The sequence below is a fragment of the Pantherophis guttatus genome, chromosome 1 (assembly GCF_059756535.1).
Source record: "Pantherophis guttatus breed Tessera chromosome 1, ASM5975653v1, whole genome shotgun sequence".
Lineage (NCBI taxonomy): Eukaryota > Metazoa > Chordata > Lepidosauria > Squamata > Colubridae > Pantherophis > Pantherophis guttatus.
Window position 1 is genome coordinate 128,775,870 of NC_142063.1, and position 23,127 is coordinate 128,798,996.

At 37.1% G+C, this 23,127-nt stretch overlaps 1 protein-coding gene across 4 annotated transcripts in view; it reads right to left on the minus strand.

Moving 5' to 3' along the window:
- Positions 1–589: 589 nt before the first annotated feature.
- Positions 590–23,127, minus strand: part of ZNF148 (zinc finger protein 148) — a 46,137-nt gene continuing 23,599 nt past the window's right edge. The window contains exons 3-7 of one of the 4 annotated variants that reach the window (XM_034423171.3): positions 20,155–20,283; positions 17,832–17,955; positions 17,248–17,331; positions 6,386–6,504; positions 590–5,508 (exon numbers count right to left, since the gene is read on the minus strand). In XM_034423171.3, coding sequence (XP_034279062.1) covers positions 3,904–5,508; positions 6,386–6,504; positions 17,248–17,331; positions 17,832–17,955; positions 20,155–20,283 — 2,061 coding nt within the window. In that variant the 3' untranslated portion in view covers positions 590–3,903. The remainder of the gene's footprint in view (positions 5,509–6,385; positions 6,505–17,247; positions 17,332–17,831; positions 17,956–20,154; positions 20,284–23,127) is intronic. The other 3 variants (XM_034423178.3, XM_034423185.3, XM_087881765.1) reach the window with 3 other exon arrangements.

The following is a 23,127-nucleotide window of genomic DNA, read 5'->3' on the forward strand; positions in this document are numbered from 1 at the left end:
ATCCTCCTTGCACGCAAAAAGAACAGTTAAATGTCCTGCATACCTAAAAACATGCATGAACAGAAATTAAAAGCATTTCAAAAAGTTGCAAGGCTTCTGTTGAGCAGAATTTAAGAAAATATAAACATAGTTTTTATTAATAATTTCATCAATTGGAAAAATTACATTGAGGTTTTACCAAATGAAATACCCAGATCACAAACACATTTCTGTTTTCTAAATTTCTGAACTATATTCTAATATCTATATCTCCCTGCAACTTGAGTAAGAATTTCTACCCGACAAAATTTTAGGTTGCAAATTTACAAATACAAAGCAAGTTAATACTGAAATATTCAAGCAGGCTGATCTTGGATCCACTCTGGATCTTCTTCAAATATTCATGAAACATATTACACACATCATTAAAAAATAATCTGAGGAAACATGGAACATATGTTGTATGTATCCAAGTGGAGCTATTTCTGAAGATAATCCCAAAACTATGGAAGTAAAATCCAAAAGCTATCATTAAAATGTATTAATTCACACTATTGATTTGAATCCCCCTTTAAAATCACAAAATAAATAAGGAAAAAAAGCAAGCATATGACATTATACTGTATTTCATTCATTTTGTCCACAGTCTCTTAGTTTGCAGCACTTACACAAATTCTCTGCAATATGCTTGGCTAAAGTTACAGTCATAGTTTTAGCTCTACTACATGACTTTACACCACTCAAGAGAAACAAGGGAAAAACCAGCTGGGGAATTATCAGATATTCCACAGAAATTACAAAAACATTTTAGGTTTCAACAAATTGCTTGTTCTCTTGAAATATTGTGACAACCTGCTTTACCTTGGAACCTATATTAAAAGTTTTAGACCAATTTCAGAAAATGCAAGAAAGGTGATCTAACATAAATGAAAAACAAATCATTCTAACTGTTCTTCAAACATGTAGCGCACTGCAGGTCATCACATTGTTTCTCTTTAAATAAATCATTCTTGGTAAATTATACAGCCTGAGTCATTGAGCCCCCTCCCTCCCCCAAATGATAAGATCGCTATTTCAGCTCTAAATCAAAAAACAATTCCTTCATTTACAATTTTTTTTTAAAAAAGAAAGACTCTGAGATCTAGCATGTATCCAAATATGATCTACTGAAGACTGAGACAATAAGAATTTGTAAAATTAAGCAGTATATTTCCATTAAAAGCTGACACCAAAGGATAGTCAACCCTAACTGTAAATATACTGTTGAATTTAACAGGATTTTAGGACCTTAGCTAAAATGTCTTAATAAAATGTAATAAAAATTTATTCTAGCAAAATATAGTTTTAGTAGTACTATCTCACAATGTACTGTGGGCATGAAATAGACCTGTGAAATTACCTCATCCTAGTTAATTTAGAAAGCTGCTTTTAGGTAAAAAGTAATTTGGGATCTTACATTATTTTTATGGACCGGATGATAAACACCAAACCTAATGCTTCTACTCATACATGAGGTATTTCATGTATACTCATTCTATGCCATTTTGGGTTTAAACATTTCTTGCTAAAGCACCCCTTCTCCAATTAGGGAATGCTGCAGATTTAAGGATGCTGTGGAGTAACTTCCCTCAATGCATCTCAAGAAGCCATCATAATCAAGCACTCTGATGTTTGTAGCCATGCACATAAAGCACTTTGGATGTCTGCTAAATTTCATTCTGTGCCTCCCTTTACAGTATTCATTTTTTCATATTGGGTATGTTTGTATGAAGTAAACACCTACATTTTCTTAAAGACCCTGGCTCCACACACCTTGGGTTCCTCTTGGCTATCCGCAAATGGCTTCAAACTTTTCTAGCCTTTTATTCCAACTACTGAACATTGTTTTAATTGCCAATCTTGCTTACCTCACTGGAACATAATCTATTGTTAACTAAATAAATAGGGGAACACTGAGATATCATGCTGGAAATGCTTAGTTAAAATTAACATGTTATTGGGGCTGAAATACAACTAACAAATGGAAAAACAGAAGATTAATTCTTTAGAAGTATTTGTGTATAATGGCATCATTACTGCAGTTGTTTAATCAGGTATTTAAAGTTGTAGGCATTGTGTAGAAGAAAATGGATGCATTCGCCTAATTGTGATTGAAAGAAATGCACAGGGGATGTTGAGACTATGAATCTATGAAGATTCACAAGTAGATTTAAAGAGATTATCTTGCCATCCAGAACTCTCAGGTAAATACTAAGATGGCCCTGATATTCTACTGAAGAAATAGGAGAAGGAAAACTGCCAATGGGATGGATAGGAAGCTATGTTTAATCAAAAATCACAATTACTCTGCATTTTTTTGTTAACCAAATTTTTAGGTTTTGTGAGAGACAATAGCAAGGAATATATCTTAAAATAATATGTGCCCCTTCTTCCCTATCTGAATTATTTTAATATGGGAAAGAGAAGCACTCAGCTTTTCAGTAATACTACCTAAAGTTTTCTATTAACGGATACATAGAATAGAATTCATGAAAAGAATAAAATAATTTTTTTTATTACAGACTGAAATAAAAATCATCTTTTCAGTTTTAAAAAGGGTTAAATTATCCCAACATTTATGTTAAGTAAAACCATGCCATTTTAAAAAGTGTATATAGAATTGTTGCAGCACACTGTTTAACTGAGGGCAATTTTACAGTGAAAATGGGAAAGGGATAAAATTTATACTTTATTATGTATGAAATATATTAAAACAGGGACTGTATAGCTTTTTGTCATTGACACTGTTCACCAGCCCTGGCTGGCAAAACTACAGTGGAATTGCTCATCCAGGTTAAGAGGTGCAGCAAGAATAACTGCTTTAGAGAAAGTTTACAGTATCTAACAAGCTGAAGTGCCGAGAGTTTCTGGGTGAGCAAATCTAATTTTGTGGATGTTAAGGCATCCCCTTTATTTTCATTGTTAATTTTTAAAAAATTCTACAATGTGAGGTGAAAATAATGCTGGATAATGAGCCTAAATCTCAAAAATAGTTTTTGATTTTTTTTTTAAAAGGAGCAATATGAGGAAGAATCTAAGTGCTCTAATGTTAATTATTGCAAATTTGTAGGATGAAATACAGTTAAATTTTAAACCCTGGAGTTTTATCATTTATATAACATTACAAAACTGGGAACATAGACTGCAAAGCATTTAGCTAAAATCTAACCATCTCATTAACTGTCATCACTGGTAAAAATTAATTGAAATTTAAATGCATGAATAATAGGGACTTAGCTTTTAAATAACTTTTAATTAATTAATCAAACATTTAAATAGGAAATGTGTCTAGCAAACATCATTGTTTTCATTAAAGTGTATTAAAGGAAACCAATAAAAGGGTGATTATGTGGATTTAACAGATATTTTTTAAAATAAGCTCCCCCTCCCCCCCAATGCTTTGTAGCTTCTAGCTACAATCTCCTGACATTTAAACTTTTGGATTTGTACAGCTTATTCATATTCCCTGATGAAGTGCAATAACTAGACTAATTAAGAAATGCAATATGAATAATTTCATAATGATCATTCTCTCCCAAATAATCAAAGTTAACCAAACTAGGAATTTATTAAGGGAGAGATATCTTAACTGGATTTTTTTTTTTTTTTTTTGGTTTGCTTCATTTTTTAAAATCAATCTCAACACAGCAAATTCCTGATCTCAAAAAAAGGAAACAGCCACCTGCCTTTTCAGTGGGCACCCACTTATAAGGCAATTCAAAAAGAATGACAATTAATTAAAAAAGTAATTATTAATATGCTGTACCAGCTTACTTTTTCATTATAACACAAGGCCTTCAATCTGTATAGAAGCCATCTTATACAGAAGACACCCATTCTCAACAGACCTGTGGTAAAGTGCCAATGTTATTTCTACAGGTTTTCTTAGCCAAATGTTTGGCCTGTTGTTGCATCAGGTGATGAGTTCATCCCTGCCCGAGCATCATTTACATTCACCAAAGGAAATTCTGGGAAATCAGCACTTGCCCCCGGTCCCCGCATGTTCACTTGTCCATTAGCAGTATTAAACTGAGATGATAATCCAGCTCTTGTTCCATGATACTGAGCCCTAAAGGGTTGCTCAAACGAGCCTATCTGATACGCTTGATGGACAGGCTGTGCCTCTGCCTTCTTCTGAGAGGTCACTTGTTCCAAGAAGTCCTGGGTGGAGGAGGATGAAGAGTGATTTGGCTCATCACCTGAAAAGGGAAAAGAGTGCTGGGAATCGCCAACTATAAGTCCAAAGTGAGACTTGTCTGGAGTTGTTCTCAGGGGAGAGTTCATTCCCGATCGGAAACTGTTAACAGGTATAGATGCATAGACCTGTTTGTCCATAGCAGGGAATGCTGGTTGCCCTGTAAGAGTCTGGTTGTCATTCACAAAATTAAGGCTTGAGTTGTTCAAATAGGCATCATTTTGGCTCGTCCTGTCCAAAGCTTGCTGCAAAAACTTGGAATATTCCTGTAACATACTGGCTTTATCAGAGGAGGAGCCTTGAGAACTTGTCCCAACATTTTCCGGTTGCGTAACCTCTGAGACTTCAGAAGAATTTATGGATATGCTGGAAGTCACTTCAGTATCAGCCACGTTGAAAGCAATTTCATGCTGGCCATTGGCTTTATGGGAATAATGGTCTAAAAGAGTCTGAAGTACCTCATCTGGAATGACACTTTTGTCATGGTTTCCTTTAATTTCCACATTCAGTGCCGATGTATCCAGTATCGACGCTGTGCTACCTTCATCTATCACACTTGCAACAGCCGCTTGGGTGACCGATGGCTGTGAAGCAATAGTGCCAACATTCAAAGCATATTCTCTGCTGTTACTGTTAGCCGCTTGGAGATACCGTCTCTTCTTTAAAAACTGCATTGCGTCATCATAGTTTGTGCTGCTGTGGACGGGTTTACTGGGACCTTCCTGTAAAGAATCAACTTGGTCAATATCAGCGTTGCCTTCAGCATCCAATAAGCCTTGTTTATCCACAAGATCGAACGCGTATTTTGAAACCTTGCTGTCTTCATAAGAAGCTAGGGATGAAATGGTTTGACTCTGCTCTAGTGGCTGCTTGAGGGTTCTCTTACTGTTAACTTTTTTGAGCACTAGTTTAGGTGGGTGTATTTCTCCGGAATTTGCTTCCTGTAAATGCCCTCCAGTGACAGAAGAATGGGGCATCTCAACTGCGTATTCCGCCACCATATATTCATCCTTTATTTTAGTACTGCCAGCATACAATGGCAAGAAATCATTCTTATCTTTCTTATGTTCAGACTTGTCTGTCCCAGTTTCTTTATCCATCCCAGAAGATTTCAATTTCTCAGTTTTTTGCCTCTTCTTTTTTGGCAAAGAACAGTCTTTCAAAGATATAGGGAAGCCTTGATCATCATCAGGAGCCAAAAGGCCAACTTTGGTGGCACTTCTATTGGGTTTCTTGTCACGGTTTTCGTGGCACATACGTTTGTGTTTCAGTACACGATCAGTCCTTGAGAAGAACTACAGGGAATATGTTTGGATTAGAAAAGAAAAAAGAAACAAGCTTTTGGCCAATTTATTTTTTGACATGGGAAAGTCTTCATAAGTCATTTTGCTAACATGATAATTTTAAAAACTCCAGAAAGGCATTACGGACAGAAATTACAGTGTGAAACCCCACATGTCAAAAGATATGGCTCAGAATTTATGTTAAAACAATTTAAGTTATTACAAAATTCAACCCTTTAATTCAGTTCAACAATACTGATTTGTCTCAGCTTCTCTGCTCTTGTTTTTTCTATAGCTAAAAACATGGTTTCTTAAGGGTTTATGTTTTTCTTTGTTGACTGATCATTCAACCTGGTTCAAGTAAAGGTTTGAAAAATTAAATGTACAAAAACATAATAAGAAATGTGCTCCTCTTCTACAAAACACACGTTAGTTAACATCTACTATAATACAGTTTATCCTTGTCCAGTAATTGGGACTGGGAACTCTGTCACTAAGCAACACATTCATAAGGGATGACATGGGGCCACGGCTATTTACAATGGTGGTTCCATGCAGTTGCAGTGTCCCGTAATTGCCATTTGCAACTTCCCAACAGCTTCCCCATTGATTTTGCTTGTGGAAAGCTGGCAATGAAGGTCACAAATGTTAATCACATGACCACAGGATATTGTGATGGCCACAACTACAAGAATCCCTTTTAAATACCCCCCATTCAGCAGTATTAAAATTTTGAAGTCAGTAACTGAATGAATGTTAAACAAGGACTACCTATACTACCTGTACAAGTTCATCACTTTGTTTTATTTCCCTGAATACAATATGGAGATGAATTACATGCAGTCATATTAATCAAATAGTTCTAACAATTTTCTCCTTCTCCAATTACCTGAAAGCAATATTCACATTGATAAGGCTTCTCTCCACTATGAGTTCTCTTATGTCTTTCCATGTGATACTTCTGTATGAATCTCATGCCACATTCATCACATCGAAATGGTTTCTCACCTAAGAATAAAAATAGAAAGTTGACTAAATGAGAAAGTATTGTTAAATAAATGAGAAATAAGATATATGTATGCTAACATGCAGTAATTTTTCCTGTCAAATACAAGTAAGATACCACCACAAAACTTGACAAGAAAATGCCATAATATTCAGAACATACAATCTGGAATGAAAACCAGCACTGAATATATTTATTTTCATTTGGGTGTATCAGAACTAGAAATGTATCAGACACATATTCTCTCCTAAAAAGTTTTTTGACATGAAGAGCTATGTGATGGTAATGGTGGTGGTGGGATATTTCTTTACCATCAAGCAATTTAAAAATAGTAAAATTTTGTACTAAAAGTGTTGCATTGAAGATTTCCTATTATTTTTTCTGACTTTTGTAAAGAGATCAAGTAACTGTACTAGCTTTGAATACGCTGTAGTCATTTGTTAACTAATTAAATATCCCAATTCTACATTTATTTTGTTAGGCAATATAAAAAGAAAGTAAATTCCTGGGGGAAATGTTGTAGGGTATCTTTAGTATAATTTTAGATGAATCAAAGTTCTCTCTGAGCTTTCTTTAAACTACTCCTGAAGAAAAGAAGTAGTTCCATGTCAAATCAAGAAAATAGTCCTTGAAGGTTATATGAATATCATGGATTTTTTTGAAAATGTACACAAGCATAAAAACATAAAAACTATACCTATAGTTTTTAAATCCTTTTTTAAAATGGTTTTCTGGGATCTAAATTTCAACCTCTCAAATATATGCTAAAACTTATCTTCTCCCATAAAACACACCCTTAATCCTTTTGCCTGAAAATGGGATGTGCACCATTCACAACAGTTAATAAAATCTTCTTAATTTAAATTCTTTAAATAATGAAAATGGCTCTGTATTTTCAAAAATACCACAACTGATAATCAAACATTTAAGAGAAAAAACAGTTTTTCACAAATTTCTTTTTGATTTTCTGCTACCTGCTTGTCAAATCTGATCTCCAATTGTTCTTTCTATTTTTCACAAAGATAACAGCTCCCAATGGAAAAACTCTTAATGAAAAAAAATGTAGTAACTGTAATTTTCTTCTAGTTGCAAGTTCTAATCTGATATTGGAAATAACTTTGTCTTTAAAATTATATTTTCATGTATACAGGTAATCCTCCACTTACGACAGTTCATTTAGTGACCATTTGAAGTTACAACAGCACTGAAAAAGTGATTTATGACTGTTTTTCACACTTACAACCATTGTAGCATCCCCATAGTCATGTGACCAAAATTCAGATTGCTTGGCAACTGACTCATATTTATGAAAGTTACAGTATCCTGGGATCATGTGATTACCTTTTGTAAGACCTTTGCTTCTGACAAGCAAAGTCAAAGGGGAAGCCAGATTCACTTAACAACTATGTTACCAATTTAACAACTGTAGTGATTCACTTAACAACTGTGGTAAGGAAAGTCGTAAAATGGGGCAAAATTCACTTAACAAATGTTTTGGGCTCTATTAAGGTTGTAAATCGAGGACTACCTGCTAGTAGTTCTGCTTATAATAACTGAAAGTGCACAATAAGTGTATTATATGATAAGCTGTAAAATAAATCACAATTCATAATCTTCACTGATAACCTATCATAATGCAAGGAAAAAGGTTGCTATTCAACTTGAGGCACAAATGACCTATCTCAAATTATCCTACTGAACATATTATGGAAGGACTTAGTTCTCTGGAGAAGGCTCTGAGGCAGAGAAAGGTGGAAGGAAAGAGAAGAGGATGGCTGGCAGCAAGGTGGATGGACTCAGGTACAGTGCTGATGAAAGTACAGTACTGTTGAAAGAATTGAGTCTATATTGACCAGGTGAAGGACAGATCATGGAGAAAATCTATGCTGTCACTAGGAGTGAAAAATGACTTGATGGCATATAGTCAATCAAAATTTATAGACCAGAAGAAATAAAATATTTATTTAAGTAGGAAAGCCTGAGGCGAACCATTATTTAATTTTAAAAATAGTGAAGAAAACCTTTGAAACCAAGATTTTGGTTTCAAAGATTTTTTATATGTTCACTCTTATATTCAACTCAGGGAGGGGAAGAAAACTTTTTGTGGAAAAGATGGACTATTTCATGGCAGGATTTGGAGGAAAAATCACATTATTTGAAATAGCAAACTGGAAAAAAACAAGAGAGACTTTTCTCTAGAATTTTTCACAAGGCAAATTCTGCCTCATGCAAATGGATAAATGCTGTTATGGTGCTTTTAAAAACAAAAAAACAAAAAAAAAATGGTCCCTGCAGTATATTGTAGGAATCAGATTATATTCCTAGATAAAAATCTTCTCTGTACATCAGTTATCAAGTTACAAATATCAAAAGTAATTATACTGTAACAAATATGACATTAACAGTATCTTGGATTTTGAAATGTAGGTTCACGGAAGTGTGTTCTTTGAAATGTCAAACACGTCCTTTTATCACACAGTACAACATGTAGAAAAAACTACCTCAAAGCATACATTGTGATCGACTGTAGAACCATAGCATATGTTATGGAGTTACCTTTTATGCAAATACCCATGTGGCTGACACTGCTACTCTTGACCATGAGCTTCTAAATGTTAATAGGCAGCATACTATTTTACAGTGAATAACATTTGTTAAAATAGTAAAGTACACTACTGCAGAGTCTAGGGCTGATGACTCTGTGAAATATGTGGGACATGGTGAGCCATGTGAAGTTTTGGGGTATAATCACTTATAAAAATAAAATGTATTCATGATTCTCATTTTTTTTTTCATATTGCATGGAATAAGGGTTTTGGAAAACATGTCTGTAAAGATAAATCCAGTAACAAATTAGTAGATAAAAAATGGTGGCAATACTCAGGTAACAGAAAAACCAAAAATATTAAGCAACTGCTAAAATTCTATGTTAACAAAGGACACATTTCTTACTGATTATCATTCAGTCTTGGCACAACTGGAGACTTTTGTAGAAAAGTTCTACTCCCTGCACATCCTCCTTTTCAAAACATCCCAGACAAGGGTTTTATTTTGCCATCAGTGAATTATTTAGGAAGCCTAACATCATCATGGAGTGAGGGAGGAGCCCTTGCAGGGCAGAACTGAGGATTTTGTAGAGTTTCTGCAAAATAAAATCGCTCAGATCCGGACTGGGTTGGACTCTGACTGGGCAGAGTCTATCGAAGAGGCAAGGGCTTGTCTTGAAGGTAACATCTGGGTTGAGTTTGAGCCTGTTTCGGTGGATGAAGTGGACAGGATTATGGGTCGGCTGGGTGCCTCCACATGTTTATTGGACCCTTGTCCCTCCTGGCTTGTTTCTGCAGCCAGAGAGGTGACTGGAGACTGGATTCAAGCAGTTGTCAACGCTTCATTAAAGGAAGGGGTCTTCCCCGTCACACTTAAAGAGGCAGTGGTTCGACCTCTCCTTAAGAAGCCCACCCTGGATCCAGACTCCCTTAACAACTATCGTCCAGTCTCCAACCTTCACTTTACAGCTAAGGTTGTTGAGTCCATGATGGCACAGCAGCTCCCTCAGTTCCTGGAGGAAACTGACTATCTGGACCCATACCAATCAGGTTTCAGGCGCGGTTACAGCACGGAAATGGCATTGGTCACCCTAGTGAATGATCTCTGGTGGGCCCAGGATGGGGGTTGCTCCTCCATCCTGGTCCTTCTTGACCTCTCAGCGGCTTTTGATACCATCAACCATGGTATCCTACTGCGGTGACTCGGGGAGTTGGAGGTAGGAGGCACCGTTTTACGGTGGTTCTCCTCCTACCTCTCGGGTCGCTCGCAGTTTGTATGGACGGGGGGACAGAGATCCTCCCCGAGGCCCCTCACATGTGGGGTGCCTCAGGGGTCGGGTCTCTCCCCCCTGTTCTTTAACATCTATATGAAGCCACTGGGTGAGATCACTCGTGGTTTTGGGGTGAAGTACCATCAATATGCTGATGACACTCAGCTTTATATCTCTACCCTGGACCACCCTGGGGATGCCCTTTCCGTGATGTCCCGCTGCCTGGAAGCAGTGCGGGCCTGGATGGGAAGAAACAGACTCAGACTCAACCCATCCAAAACTGAGGAGCTATGGATACCGGCATCTCGTGATCTAGTGGTCCTGTCACTTGTGATAGGTGAGGAGGTACTCACTCCCTCAGAAAGGGTTCGCAATCTGGGTGTCCTCCTTAATTCACGGCTATCTTTAGAAGTGACCAGGGGGGCCTTCGCACAGATACGCCTGGTGCGCCAGTTGCGCCCTTTCCTAGACCGGGATGCCCTTGCCACGGTCACCCACGCCCTTGTTACTTCTCGGTTGGACTACTGTAACGCCCTCTACATGGGGCTGCCCTTGGGATGCACCCGGAGGCTACAACTAGTCCAGAATGCGGCCGCGCGGGTTGTTACGGGGGCTTCTCGTTACTCCCGTGTGACACCTCTCCTGCGCGAGCTGCACTGACTGCCGGTGATTCTTCGGGTCCCTTTCAAGGTGCTGGTGCTCACCTATAAAGCCCTACATGGCTTAGGCCCAGGGTACTTGCAGGATCATCTCCTGCCATCATCCCATCGTCCTGTGTGCTCCCAGAGAGCGGGCCTCCTCAGGGTGCCGTCAGCCAGACAATGTCGGCTGGCGGCCCCCAGGGGAAGAGCATTCTCTGTGGGAGCACCGACCCTCTGGAACGGGTTGCCCACCGGGCTTAGGACAGCCCCTGACCTCCTCTCCTTCCGCCGCGAACTGAAGACATGGCTCTTTCATCAAATGGGCTGATCCGTTGGGGGATGTTTTATATTGAAATAATTTTAATTAATTTTTAATTGGATTTTAATTTTTATGTAATTTTCGAATTTGTTGAATGTTTCTTTGTAAGCCGCCCTGAGTCCTTTGGGAGAAGGGCAGCATATAAATTACATAAATAAATCAATAAATAAAATTTGTCCTGTTACCTTAAAGGACTACTTAATACTACCTTCCCCCCAATGCTTATACTTTTCATCTCCTTTTTTATCTGTTGTTTCCTTTTCCATAAAATGTGGTTTAGCTTAAACCTTTACATTGTAATAAATATTTGGAATTAAACCAATTCAGTCTCACTATTTTAAAAAAACTGAGGATTTTAGTTAACTTGTACTGCAACTTTCTCTGGCAAACTCTGTTTTCTAGTCCTAGAGCCATGCTTGTATTCTTTTAGCATACAGGAGCAGCAAGCAAAAAAGCAGTAAATTCAGATAAAAAACAAACCGTACTTATTAATTATATTTATTTGTTGCCATCCCCATTCAGATTCTACTATTACTTTGTTTACATGTAATTAAAATTATGTATCATTAATGTGATTACTCTCTAACTGCAAATTTGATTATTTCTTCCTTCTGTTACAGTGAAAGGGTCTGCATTAAAGATTTTCAGGGAACATATGCGGCGCTTGAATCTCAGATTATGCCCCTTTCCTAAACTGTTTTAACCATGGTTTATAGAATGAGCCACATCTGGATGCAGCTACACAACATTCTAAGGATTGTATTGTATTGCCAATTGCCAAGTGACCTCTGCAGTCAGAGACATAATCAGATTCATACATAAAATTAAAATTATAAATATCATAAACCATAGTTTAAAAATCATAAAGGCTGGGTTCACAAAAAGATTCAACATGCTATGTGAATCAGGCCACATTCCATTCAGATATATTAATAATGTAGTCTCATTAACCTTAGTTTGAGATTATGAAGAAAAACAGTATTTATTCTGGTTTGTATACTGCAATCATTCTACTCTGGGAGACACTTGGGAGTGAGGTTATGTTATTGCCAAATGTGCCAGATAGCTAGTTGTGTTCTTCTATATTGGTCAGAAGACCATAACTGCCTTGCTAGGAAAGGGAAATTTCAAAAAGTACCTTAAAGGAACCATTTGGATTGGTCAAGGAATTAGCTTTAGTAATTACAAGACCAATGAGAAATGTGATCAGTCAAAGGTTCTGGCCAAGGCTTTAGAAGAAAATATATACGGGCCCCGGCATGTGCGGGCTGACACATAGCGGAGTTATTTATGTCTAAAGGAAGCCAAAAGAAGGAAAAGAGCAAGTCTTCCCCTCCAAAAGCAACCTTAAATTAGGGAGGTGGTAGTCATATGATGTTAAGAAATCTGGACTCCGTGCCGAACACTTTCATGAAAATCTCAAACAGGCAACAGAACTCAGAATTCAGGAAGATAAAGCATGAGGAACAGATCTGGAAAGCGATTCAGCTTGGAAATCAGAAGCAGAAGAAAAAGTGGAGAGCAGCTGAAAGCTGCTGAACTGTGCAGGATTTGGTTGATGAATTTAAAAGAAATGTGCTCTGAGTGACAGGCTACTGGGTGCTTATTATGTGGAAACGAAAACCATTCACTAAACATACAAAATGTAAATATGGCTATCGTATTTCAACTTGGTATTTGGAAAATAAGCAATTTTTAATTAGGCCAGTTTGGTCTAGTGATTAAGGCATCAGGCCAGGAGCCGGGAGACAGTGAGTTCTAGTCCCACTTTTAGTCCCACTCTTTCTTAGCCCAATTCACTTTACAGGGTTGTTGCTGTGAAAAAAATAGGAGGAAGGAGGAGTTTGGTGTGTGTATGCCACTTGAGATACTTATAAAATTAATAAGGGCGAGATAAATAAATAAAAATAAATATTATTTCCTTGCCCAACTAGAATGGTGGGTCTCAATTCCTTGCCTTTGCCATAGTACCATATAGGTTACTGAGATTTTGTTAGATTAACTGTTGACATCTAGTTGTCCCCTGGATTTTTGCAGCCCAGTTCATTTAGCAGCTTATTACAATGTGCGACTATAATGTATACATTCAAATGTAAAGCTTCAAGAGAAATAATCAGTAACTGATGGTAGCTATGGTTATGTTCTACATAATTGAAATATAAATTACATGATGTCATACCCCCGTCAGAGCCTGAATCTGCGGAGGAAGACCAGCCAGAACTGGAGCCAAAGGAGGTCGAGGGGGCAGCTTCGTTGGCTTTGGAGGAATGTGGGGAAGAACATGCAATAAACATGAGAGACAGAGCTCAGGAGATGAACAAGGACCACCCCTTCCTGATCCTCGAACACGGAGAGTGGAGAGAAGACAAGAACAGTGCAGACTGACCCGATGACTCGGGAGGAGAATGCCGCACCCATCTTCTCAAGGCACACCTGGGCACTGAGGCTTAAGGAGATGCTGTGGGGAGGGGCATTTGTCGGGAACAAACACTGAATTCATGGAGTGTTGAGTTCTGTTGCCGACATTTGAAGTTTTCTGGATTTCTTTCTTTCTTTCTGGCTTCCTGGAATAATTGCCTTGTTCCTTTATTTCCTGGACTCATTGACTTGCCCTGCTGGATTTCTTGCTGTGCAGCCATTGTGCTCACAGCGCTGTGCTGGATTACTTGCAACCAGAGGCTGCTGGAGGTGTCTGTGTGTATGTCATCACTTTGCTCTGGGACTTGTCAGAAACGTGGGAGCGTTTGAGAAAATTTGGAGCAATAAAGGGGCAATTTGAACTGTCAGCTGACTGTGTTGCCTCTGTGCCGTGCCCCAGGTCATCACACGACACCAGCTTGGGAAAGGTACAAATGAAGTCCTACACAGCACAATATACCCTTTGCCAAAGTCGCTACCTGAACACACAGACTACATATGATCAAGAATTCAGTTATCAAACCTATCTTCCAGATTAAGAAGAGTCCCAATGCAGAACTGAGACTTTGTATATAGGGACACCACTTCAAAATATTCTGGGAACTATACTACAAGGTAGAGGTCACAACCCCCTGGCCAAGGACTGATACTGGTCTGTGGCCTGTTAGGAACAGGGCTGCACAGCTGGAGGTGAGTGGCAAGCGAGCGAGCAAAACCAAAACCATCCCCCTGGCCCGTGGAAAAACTGTTCTCCACAAAACCGGTCCCTAGTGCCAAAAAGTTGGAGACTACTGCTAAAGGAGAAATATAGGACAGCTGGAGTTTAATAGCTTGAAAATCAGTAGAGTTTATTCCTGTTCATCTATATTATTGAGGTAATTAGAAACACTAGACTACTATTTGTACCTCAGCTAAAATTTGGGATCTATGTTAACTTGTTAGAGGAAAGAAAATGAAACTGGAAAACTATTTCTTTAAAACAATTTAAAAGGCAATTCAGGTAATCCTTGACTTACAACCATTCATATAGTGATCGTTCCAAATTACAACGGCACTGAAAAAAGTGACTTACAGCCATTGCAGCATCCCTGTGGTCATGTGATCAAAATTCAGATGCTAGACAACTGACATGTATTTATGACAGTTGCAGTGTCCTGAGATTCTTTGGCGATCTTCTGACAAGCAAAGTCAATGGAGAAGCCAGATTCACTTAACAATTGTGTTACTAACTTAACAACTGCAGTGATTCACTTAACTGCTGTAGCAAGAAAGGTTGTAAAAGGAGGCAAAATTCACTTAACTTCTATCTTGCTTAGCAATGAAAATTTGGGGCTCAATCGTGGCGGTAAGTCGAGAACTACCTTTAGTGACTTTCCTGCATATGAATGGAGAAGCAAAATCTAAACATCTTCAGAGAACAAAAAGATTTCTAAATATAAAATGCATTTTAATTATGTGCTGAATTTCAGTGACACGGCCCTTGAAATCTAAATTAAATGCAACTAAAATACTGAAGCAGAATTTTACACACAGAAGGTTACAGCTTATACATTCCAATTCTCCCTAGTCAAACCCATTTGCAAGGAAGCACCGGAAAAGAATTTAGAGAATTTTTGCTACACAGTTTATGGATCATCTGATATTATATACAGTACTTACAATATATAATCCTAATACGGCTATAACAATTATACAAATTGCATACTTTGGGATTTTAACATTTATTTATTTGTTTAAAAAGTAGCTGTTGGTAGCTTTAAGTAGGACTACAGGAAAGAAAAACATGCAGCAAATGTAACATCTTTCCCAATCTATCCTTCCCCATTTAAATGGGCCATAAGGGTACTGATAACCAGCTTTTTTTCTCCTTTACATGAAAAGTAATACTGTCAAGATTCTATTTTGGGAGGAAAAAATGATCAACAGGGAAAAGGAAATGTCACTTTCTTTTCGTTTTTGATTGAAGCTTCCTATGGCTAATTTTTATTATTCTGGGTAGCACTTTGGATTCTGCTTCCAAAGGATGCTCTGGAGTGCATGAAAGCATGAATGTTGCTACTGTCTCACTACCAGAGCAGCTGCAAAATCCCAGGAAAGGGTGGCTCTATTTTAGTATATTTGCTTTCCCGCACATTCTGAAACACGTTCTGGAAATCAAGTTCGAAGCTATACATAGCTCAGCTATTATTTATCTTAGAGGAGAAACACTGCAAGTTTCAAACATGCCATGTACCAATATAGACTAATACAATGGAATTACAGGTTTATTGAAGCTTGTTTGTAATTCCTTAGCTGGCTTTCCCAATGATAATTGCCCTGTCACAAACAGATTACAAATCCATTCTATCTGGGTCCTACTCCTTTCATGTCATCATCTCTTCCAAGTAACATATTCCTTTTTTTGTTGGGCGTCACATCTTCATAAATTAGAAAAGTGTATATTCCAATAAACTGCACAAATTAAGCGGGTTTATGCATATTTAAAAATAATCTGAATAATTAATCTGAGTGCATCTGAAGTATTTTTACAAGTGACATCTAGAATATATTCAGGCAATCTTTCCTCTTTGTAAATGTTGGAAATCTTTTGGAGAAGTTTTTTATGCCAAATATACTGTATATGCTAATCATTTCAATTTACTGTGCAGAATGCTTACATATCCCTAGAGTAGAAAATTAGTTTTTGAAAATAAACTGTATGTTTACATACTTATACTAAATTGTTTAACTAAGTACATATCAACAATACTGAAGAACAGCAGCAGAAGAAAGCCAGGAAAAAAAAGATAAAAATTAAGCATAGCTTTGGAAAAAGCAGAGGAGTCAAGATGTCAAACCACAAATCCAAATACTGTTAAAACTAAGATGCAAGCATTCCAAGATTTGTGCAGGCAAGTTTACTGTGAAAAAAACGCTATTGTGTTTCTCAAGGTTTACATACAGACCAAAAAATACTAAGCATTAGTAATTTTACAAATTTGAAATATCTCACCAAGCAATACTTAGCTTATGTGCAAGTTCTACTTTTCAGAAAGAGTCTGAAAATTGGCATCTAGAAGTCCAAGGGGACTGTACTCCTAAATAATTATGGAAGCAATGAAAAGGCATGCACCAAAATGCCAAAAACCTACTAATGTCAAAGCGGTTTAGAAAATGTGGTTTTCCTGAAGTAGATTTTTTAAGGCACAAATGCAGTATAACTGTCTAATTTTGAATCTTTTTTCTTCTATTATCTGTTGCTAAATCTCTACCTCATTTTTAATTTTCCAAATGAAAGTTTATAAAAGAAAGGTGCAAACATTTATACAACAGGCACTTGGGCTTTAATACTTTTGGAATATTCCTTTTTATCGTTTACCCAACAGTAAATATTTTGCAAGCAGTGTTTGTATCAATTATCAACACTTCACCACTTCAAAAAAAAAAAAAAAAAAGCAAACTGAATTGTATACCTAAATTCTTTCATATATTAAAACAAAGCTGCCTAAATCACCCCAAACTTGGCCATGATTTGGAGAATTGTTTAAAAAAATATCAGCACTATACTCACCAGTATGAATCTTCTCATGTCTCTGTAGAAGGTACTTCTGTATGAAACGCATCTCGCACTGATTGCACTGAAATGGTTTTTCACCTTAAACAATATAATTCCACATCTGTAAGTTAAAAGCTACATACATTCATTTCTAAATACTCTCTTGTGAAATGAAATAGTTAACTATTGGAAGCCAGCAACCAAGTGAGCTCCCAAATGTTTTAATTTAAAAAGCCTACCTAAACTCTCTGGAATAGTGCTCCTGAGACACTACATAATATATATTTAAAACCTTCATTGGCCAAGTAAGAAACCAGAGTCTATTTTATAAACAAACCAAAATACGTTGCTTGTAAATAGAGTACATAGTATCTCTGTGTAAGAGCAACACAATATATGTTAAGTTAATTGTAAGGACACTAATTCTTTCTGGTATTTTTTGACACCTTGGTGCATGAAATACCTAAGCTTAGATGCCAGATGTCCTGCACTTCGAAATCTAAAATATACATTACTTTATTCATTATTCAGTCAGTTGTTTCAGATTGTTAATAAAAGAAACAATTTAAATTCAAATTCAAATTAAATTCAAGCAGTACCTGTATGAATGAAGACATGTCTTTGTAAATGGTAGTTGGTTCTAAAGGCAGCATTACAATGCTCACAAATGTGAGATTTGGTAGTTTTCAGACCAAGTGATCCATCCTCATTTATTGTAAGAATCTATTTTTAAAACGGCAAAATTCAGTCTCACATTAATTTCTGAATAATTATATTCAATGCAAATTCATACTCAGAAGAGGGAAATTAAGCACTTTAGTATCAAGCCACAATGCAAAATAAGGAGTTTATAAAGGTGGATGAACTGTAATTATTTCCTTCGGTGATATAACAGTGTTATATTTTCAGTGTTTGCAATATAGGTGAACAGTTTGCCTCTTGAAGTTCCATTGTTGGAGGTTTTCTAGAAAAAATTAGACAACCATTGTCTGGGATGGTATACCCTTGTCTTAGAACAGGGGTATCAAACTAAAGGCCCGGGGGCCGGATTCAGCCCAGGGGTTGCTTATATATGGCCTGCGGGGCCACCCTGGAAACAGTGAAGGACCAGCCTGTGGTGGCTCTGTTTTCGCTGGCAGAGGGCTGCAGGGGACCATGGCAGCCGAAAAGGGAGCTTGAGAGCCCATTTTCACTGGCAGAGTGCTTGGGCTACCACAGGCGCTCCTGACATGAGTGACGTTGAGCTGGCCATGCCCACCCTGGCCATGCCCCCCCCAGGTCAAAAACAACCCCGATGCGGCCCTCAATGAAATCGAGTTTGACACCCCTGCCTTAGAAAACCTCCAAGGTCCCTCCCAGCCCTATGATTCTATGTAAATAATAAAGCAGAACAGCTAAAAACATGTTGATACTATTACTGCTGTAACATTTTTTTTCTCTTAACACTGGCATCCTGCAACAACTTTAAATGATCTTTCTGGGAGACCTAAGAAAAACAAGCAGCAAAATAAGCTATAAAGGGGGTGGATGGATGTTTGCTTACAATTTACAAACTTTTTGCTTACAAATACTTTGTTTGTGGGATAGCCATAGTGATATCATAGTGTGTAATTTGGTCCCTTGCTTGCAGATTTTCAGTGAAATTTTAAGATTTCTTTCAAAGGAACACCATTTTTAGTCTTAATTACATGTTCATGCATAAGCGGTATGTTGATTCACCTTGCCTGACAGCTTCAGCCAGGCTTCCCTGCCCGGCAGAGTCCATGCTATCTTTAACCTTCTGTGTGAACCATGAATTTTGTCTTTAGTATTTAGAAAGCTATGCACTTTCAGCTAAAAGTGCTGAAATTTCACTAGAATTGCTGTTTTAAAAACACAAATATACAACTGGGGACTCTTAATCCCTAACCACACATATGAAACACAGCAGAAGGCATATTAACTGTCATGCTCTAATTAGGTTAAATTATAATTTTCAAAGTCATTGTTTAAAAAGACCTCTTAAGTAACACTCAGATGCCACTTTTTGCAGGCAATTTTGAAACCTAGTTTATACCATACTGAAAAAGTCTGACGGATAATGAAAAAGGAGAACATGGTTCTTTTACTATTTTCAGATTATGAATGAAACAACTATGTGAAATGTTTAACTGGTTCTGCATACAGTTAATGAACAGTTAGAAACTGAATTAAACAGGGGAAATATTTTCAACAGTGATTATTTTCAACAGAGACAACATTTGACATTCTCAATCTTAAACCTCACAGTATGAAACTTGCCACTTAGGACATACTGCTGAGTGGAAATTAATGAGGACAAATAATTGGAGTTCACATTTGCAAATGGCCACAGTGTAACAGGGAGTCTGAATTTAAAAATATGTCTTTCATTCCCAAGATCTTACACATTTTTGACTTAGTTAATGGAAGGAAACTCAAGCTGTAAAACCTTAAATAATAAGGTTTAAATCAACACAATTTCTTTCAAATTATTACAGCTATGATTATCACCTTTTCATTGTAAGATAATTATTTCATTTCCGATACACACAGTGATTACTTTCAGCACTAATGCATTGCATGGGTAAAAATAAAATTCATAAAATCGAGTGTTATTTAATTTACCTCAATACTAAGCCCTTATTAAAGCTGTGTTATTCATCTAAGTGTTCATTTCTAAATGGTCTTTGTACAGCATAATTATAGAAAAAATATTTAGAGAAGGTCTTTCCTGAGATGTGAAAGTACACCAAAGGCTTATGCTGTGAAAAGAAGTTCAAAGAAACATGCCATGAATATCTTTGCTTTAGAACTGTTGCTAGGTGAATTTATTATTGGCAGATAGTATTTCCAATGAATAGATGGATTCTATGGTAAATCATCGTGCCCTTTAATTACCAGGTCTTTAATTAATTGTCTTACCTTTGCTGGAGAACGCTGCTTTCTTTTCTTCTTCTTTTGCATATCTATGCCTTCTCGCATTAACTTTTTGTCCCGTTTCTGCTGCTCAGCCACATCAGTAAATGTAATTTCTTGTTTCACACTGATCTGCTAAAATAGAAAATGCACATATTCTAAGAAATAATGGCAAATTCACTTGGAAGGGCTCTGTGTTTTTTACTATGCTGGATGGGAGGGTGGGGGACAACTTTAATTGTTTATTGAATGCTCTACTGATATTGCCCTCTTGTTATACTTTCAAATACAGTTCTACTTGAATAATGTGCTATATATACAAATAAAAACTTGATTTATTGGAACAAATAGAGAGAGGCCATGTCTATTATTGCCAACTGTATTAAATCAGATAGGATTTCCTCAGTTGTGATATAACTACACAAATTATGCAGATTTCAGGAATGATATTATTTAAATAATGTAAGATGACACAAATACAATGAAAATTTTGTCCACTGCATCTGAGGTTCATTACGTTAAAGTCTGTTAAACTGGAGATTTATTGAAAACATGTTTACTTAAATACTTAAAACACATAGACCATTTTAAATTTCTGATTCATGACAATGCAAAAAGTAAATTCTCCCTCAAATTAAGCTCAACTTCTGATGCCAGATGGACATGATTACATGGACCATCCATCCTGTTTTCTTGGCAACAATATTGAAGTCATTACCACAGACCTTATCCTACATGTTTATTACTTCTCAGTCTTATGAAGCCTTGGGACTCCCAGATAGTCTGTCTACTTCTCAACTATTAATCAACTCTGTGTTTAGCTTTTCAAATTTAGATAGAGTCAACTAGGATCTGACATTTACTGTCTTAGTCATAATATGCAGGAATGCCAATTTTGCAGTGGAAACTTGAGCCTAGAAATTGGCTCACTGCTCAAAAAGGCAGTAATTAAATGGGTACCTAGGTCATAGTATTTCTAACCTAAATTTTTGATTGCTATTTCTCAGAGTTGCAATATAATTCTCAAAAGAATGTCAGGTTCCAGGATTTCTTTGACTGAAATTAGTGTTGTTTTTCCTACAGAATAGCAATTACTATAATTCTTTAATGTTTTCTTGAAAAGACAACTTACATTCAAAGCAGGTGTTAAAAGTCAAAACAGGTTATTTCCCACAGAGAAGTAATACGCAAAAGTGTTCAGTTTGGCATTAAGATTTAGACATATGGCTTTGTTCTACCTAAGTGTTTATAATAAAATTCTCATGTTTTATGTTCTATATCTCATTTCCCTTCCCAAGATTTTTAGCAGAATCTTCAATTGTAAGATCACAAGGCAAAATCTGACAACATACATAATGAATTAAAACATACAAGCAGACCTTGCTTAGCAACTGCCTTGGGTAGCAATCATTTGATATTACAACTGTGATTTTAAAAAAGTAATTTTGGGACCAATGCCCACATTTAAAACCTTTGCAGTGTCTTTCCCTCTCTCTCAGTCATGCGTTTGCCACTACAGTCAGTTAGTATATGCCGCCCTATGCCTGATCCATTTTTTTCTCTCCCCCTTTTCCAGTAGAGTGGAGAGATTGTCTAAGCAAGCTAGGTGCTCCTGAACTGAGTTTTTTCAATGTGTAACTGCTTCCTAAAAAGTTCTAAGGCAAGTTAACAAGCTCAGCTTTCTGAACTTAATTAGCAGGCTTAATAGCTGCTGCCTGTAACTGACAAGACTTTAATCATTTTCACAACTTTGACTTTTATTTGCCTCCTAAGTAGCTCATGCTGAGAGCAGTCAGCATGCTAGGCAAACAGCTGGCACAAGCATATTTTTCAGTATGTATTTCCCATTGTGTGTCTGACTATTTTCTTGTAATCCCTTCTTTTCCAATAAATATACAAACATTACTTTCCTTCTTGCTGATTATCCCAGCCTCAGAGTGAATATTCCAAAGGCAGGGGGAGGGGGGGAAAAGATTCTAAGACAGTGGTCCCTAGCCTTTCCAGCTTGGGGGCCTGGCCCTGGGAGGAGGAGGTATGTGAGTGGCAGGAGAATGCACGCTCCCTCCAGTCACACAAATGGCGCTTCACATGCAAGAGGAGGATGCTTGTGCTCACACATAAAGCTCCACTTGTTTGGAGCTTCGCACACGAGCACAAGCACCCTCTGCTTATGGAGCTTTGGGCATGTGTTTGCCTGCCACTTGCACAAATGGAGTTTCACATGCACATACTTGCCCAATTTCTCCTGCAGCCCACTTTTGAACAGGCCCTTGGGAACCCCTACTCTAAGGGTAGAGTTCTGGAAACCTTACCCACTGTTTGGCTGACCTGGCTGTTTAGGGTTGTAGCCTTCTGACACAGTAAAGTAAAAGAAAGCTGAAGTAAAATCATAAGCACAATCACACTCATGTGATTTTCTACTGAGTGACAGCTTTGCTTAATGACCAAGTTGCTGGTTCTAATTGCTGATCGCTCAATGAGGACCACCTGTAGTTACTGATTCTCAAGCTCAGAAATTCTTCAATTACAATTAACAAAATTGAATCTTTGTTTCATCTTTTCAGAATCAAGGTCCCCAAGTCTTGAGCTATCTGAAATGAACAGGTCTGCCTACACATACAATTTTTATATGGTGAATGAAAATCCATACCTAATTTGCATAAACTTTAGATCTGATGTGAATGAAGAGGTGAATTTTACTGTGTAAAATCATCTCAGAACCCTACAATCTTCAATAAAGTTTATCTTTAATAGAATTTTTTTGTAAAAGCAGATATAAAAATAACTCACGAAGAACTGTCCCATGATAAAGTTTTTGTAAATCTTTTTTTTAATTATAAAACAAAATTTCATCAACATTAGTCAAATAGTTTGCTTAAAGGCAAATTTATGCTAGTAAAATGCTCATATCAGCTATCTTTGTCTTTCATTCAGGATCAAAGTCATCTTGTACAGTGTATACACAAAAAGTACAGTGCC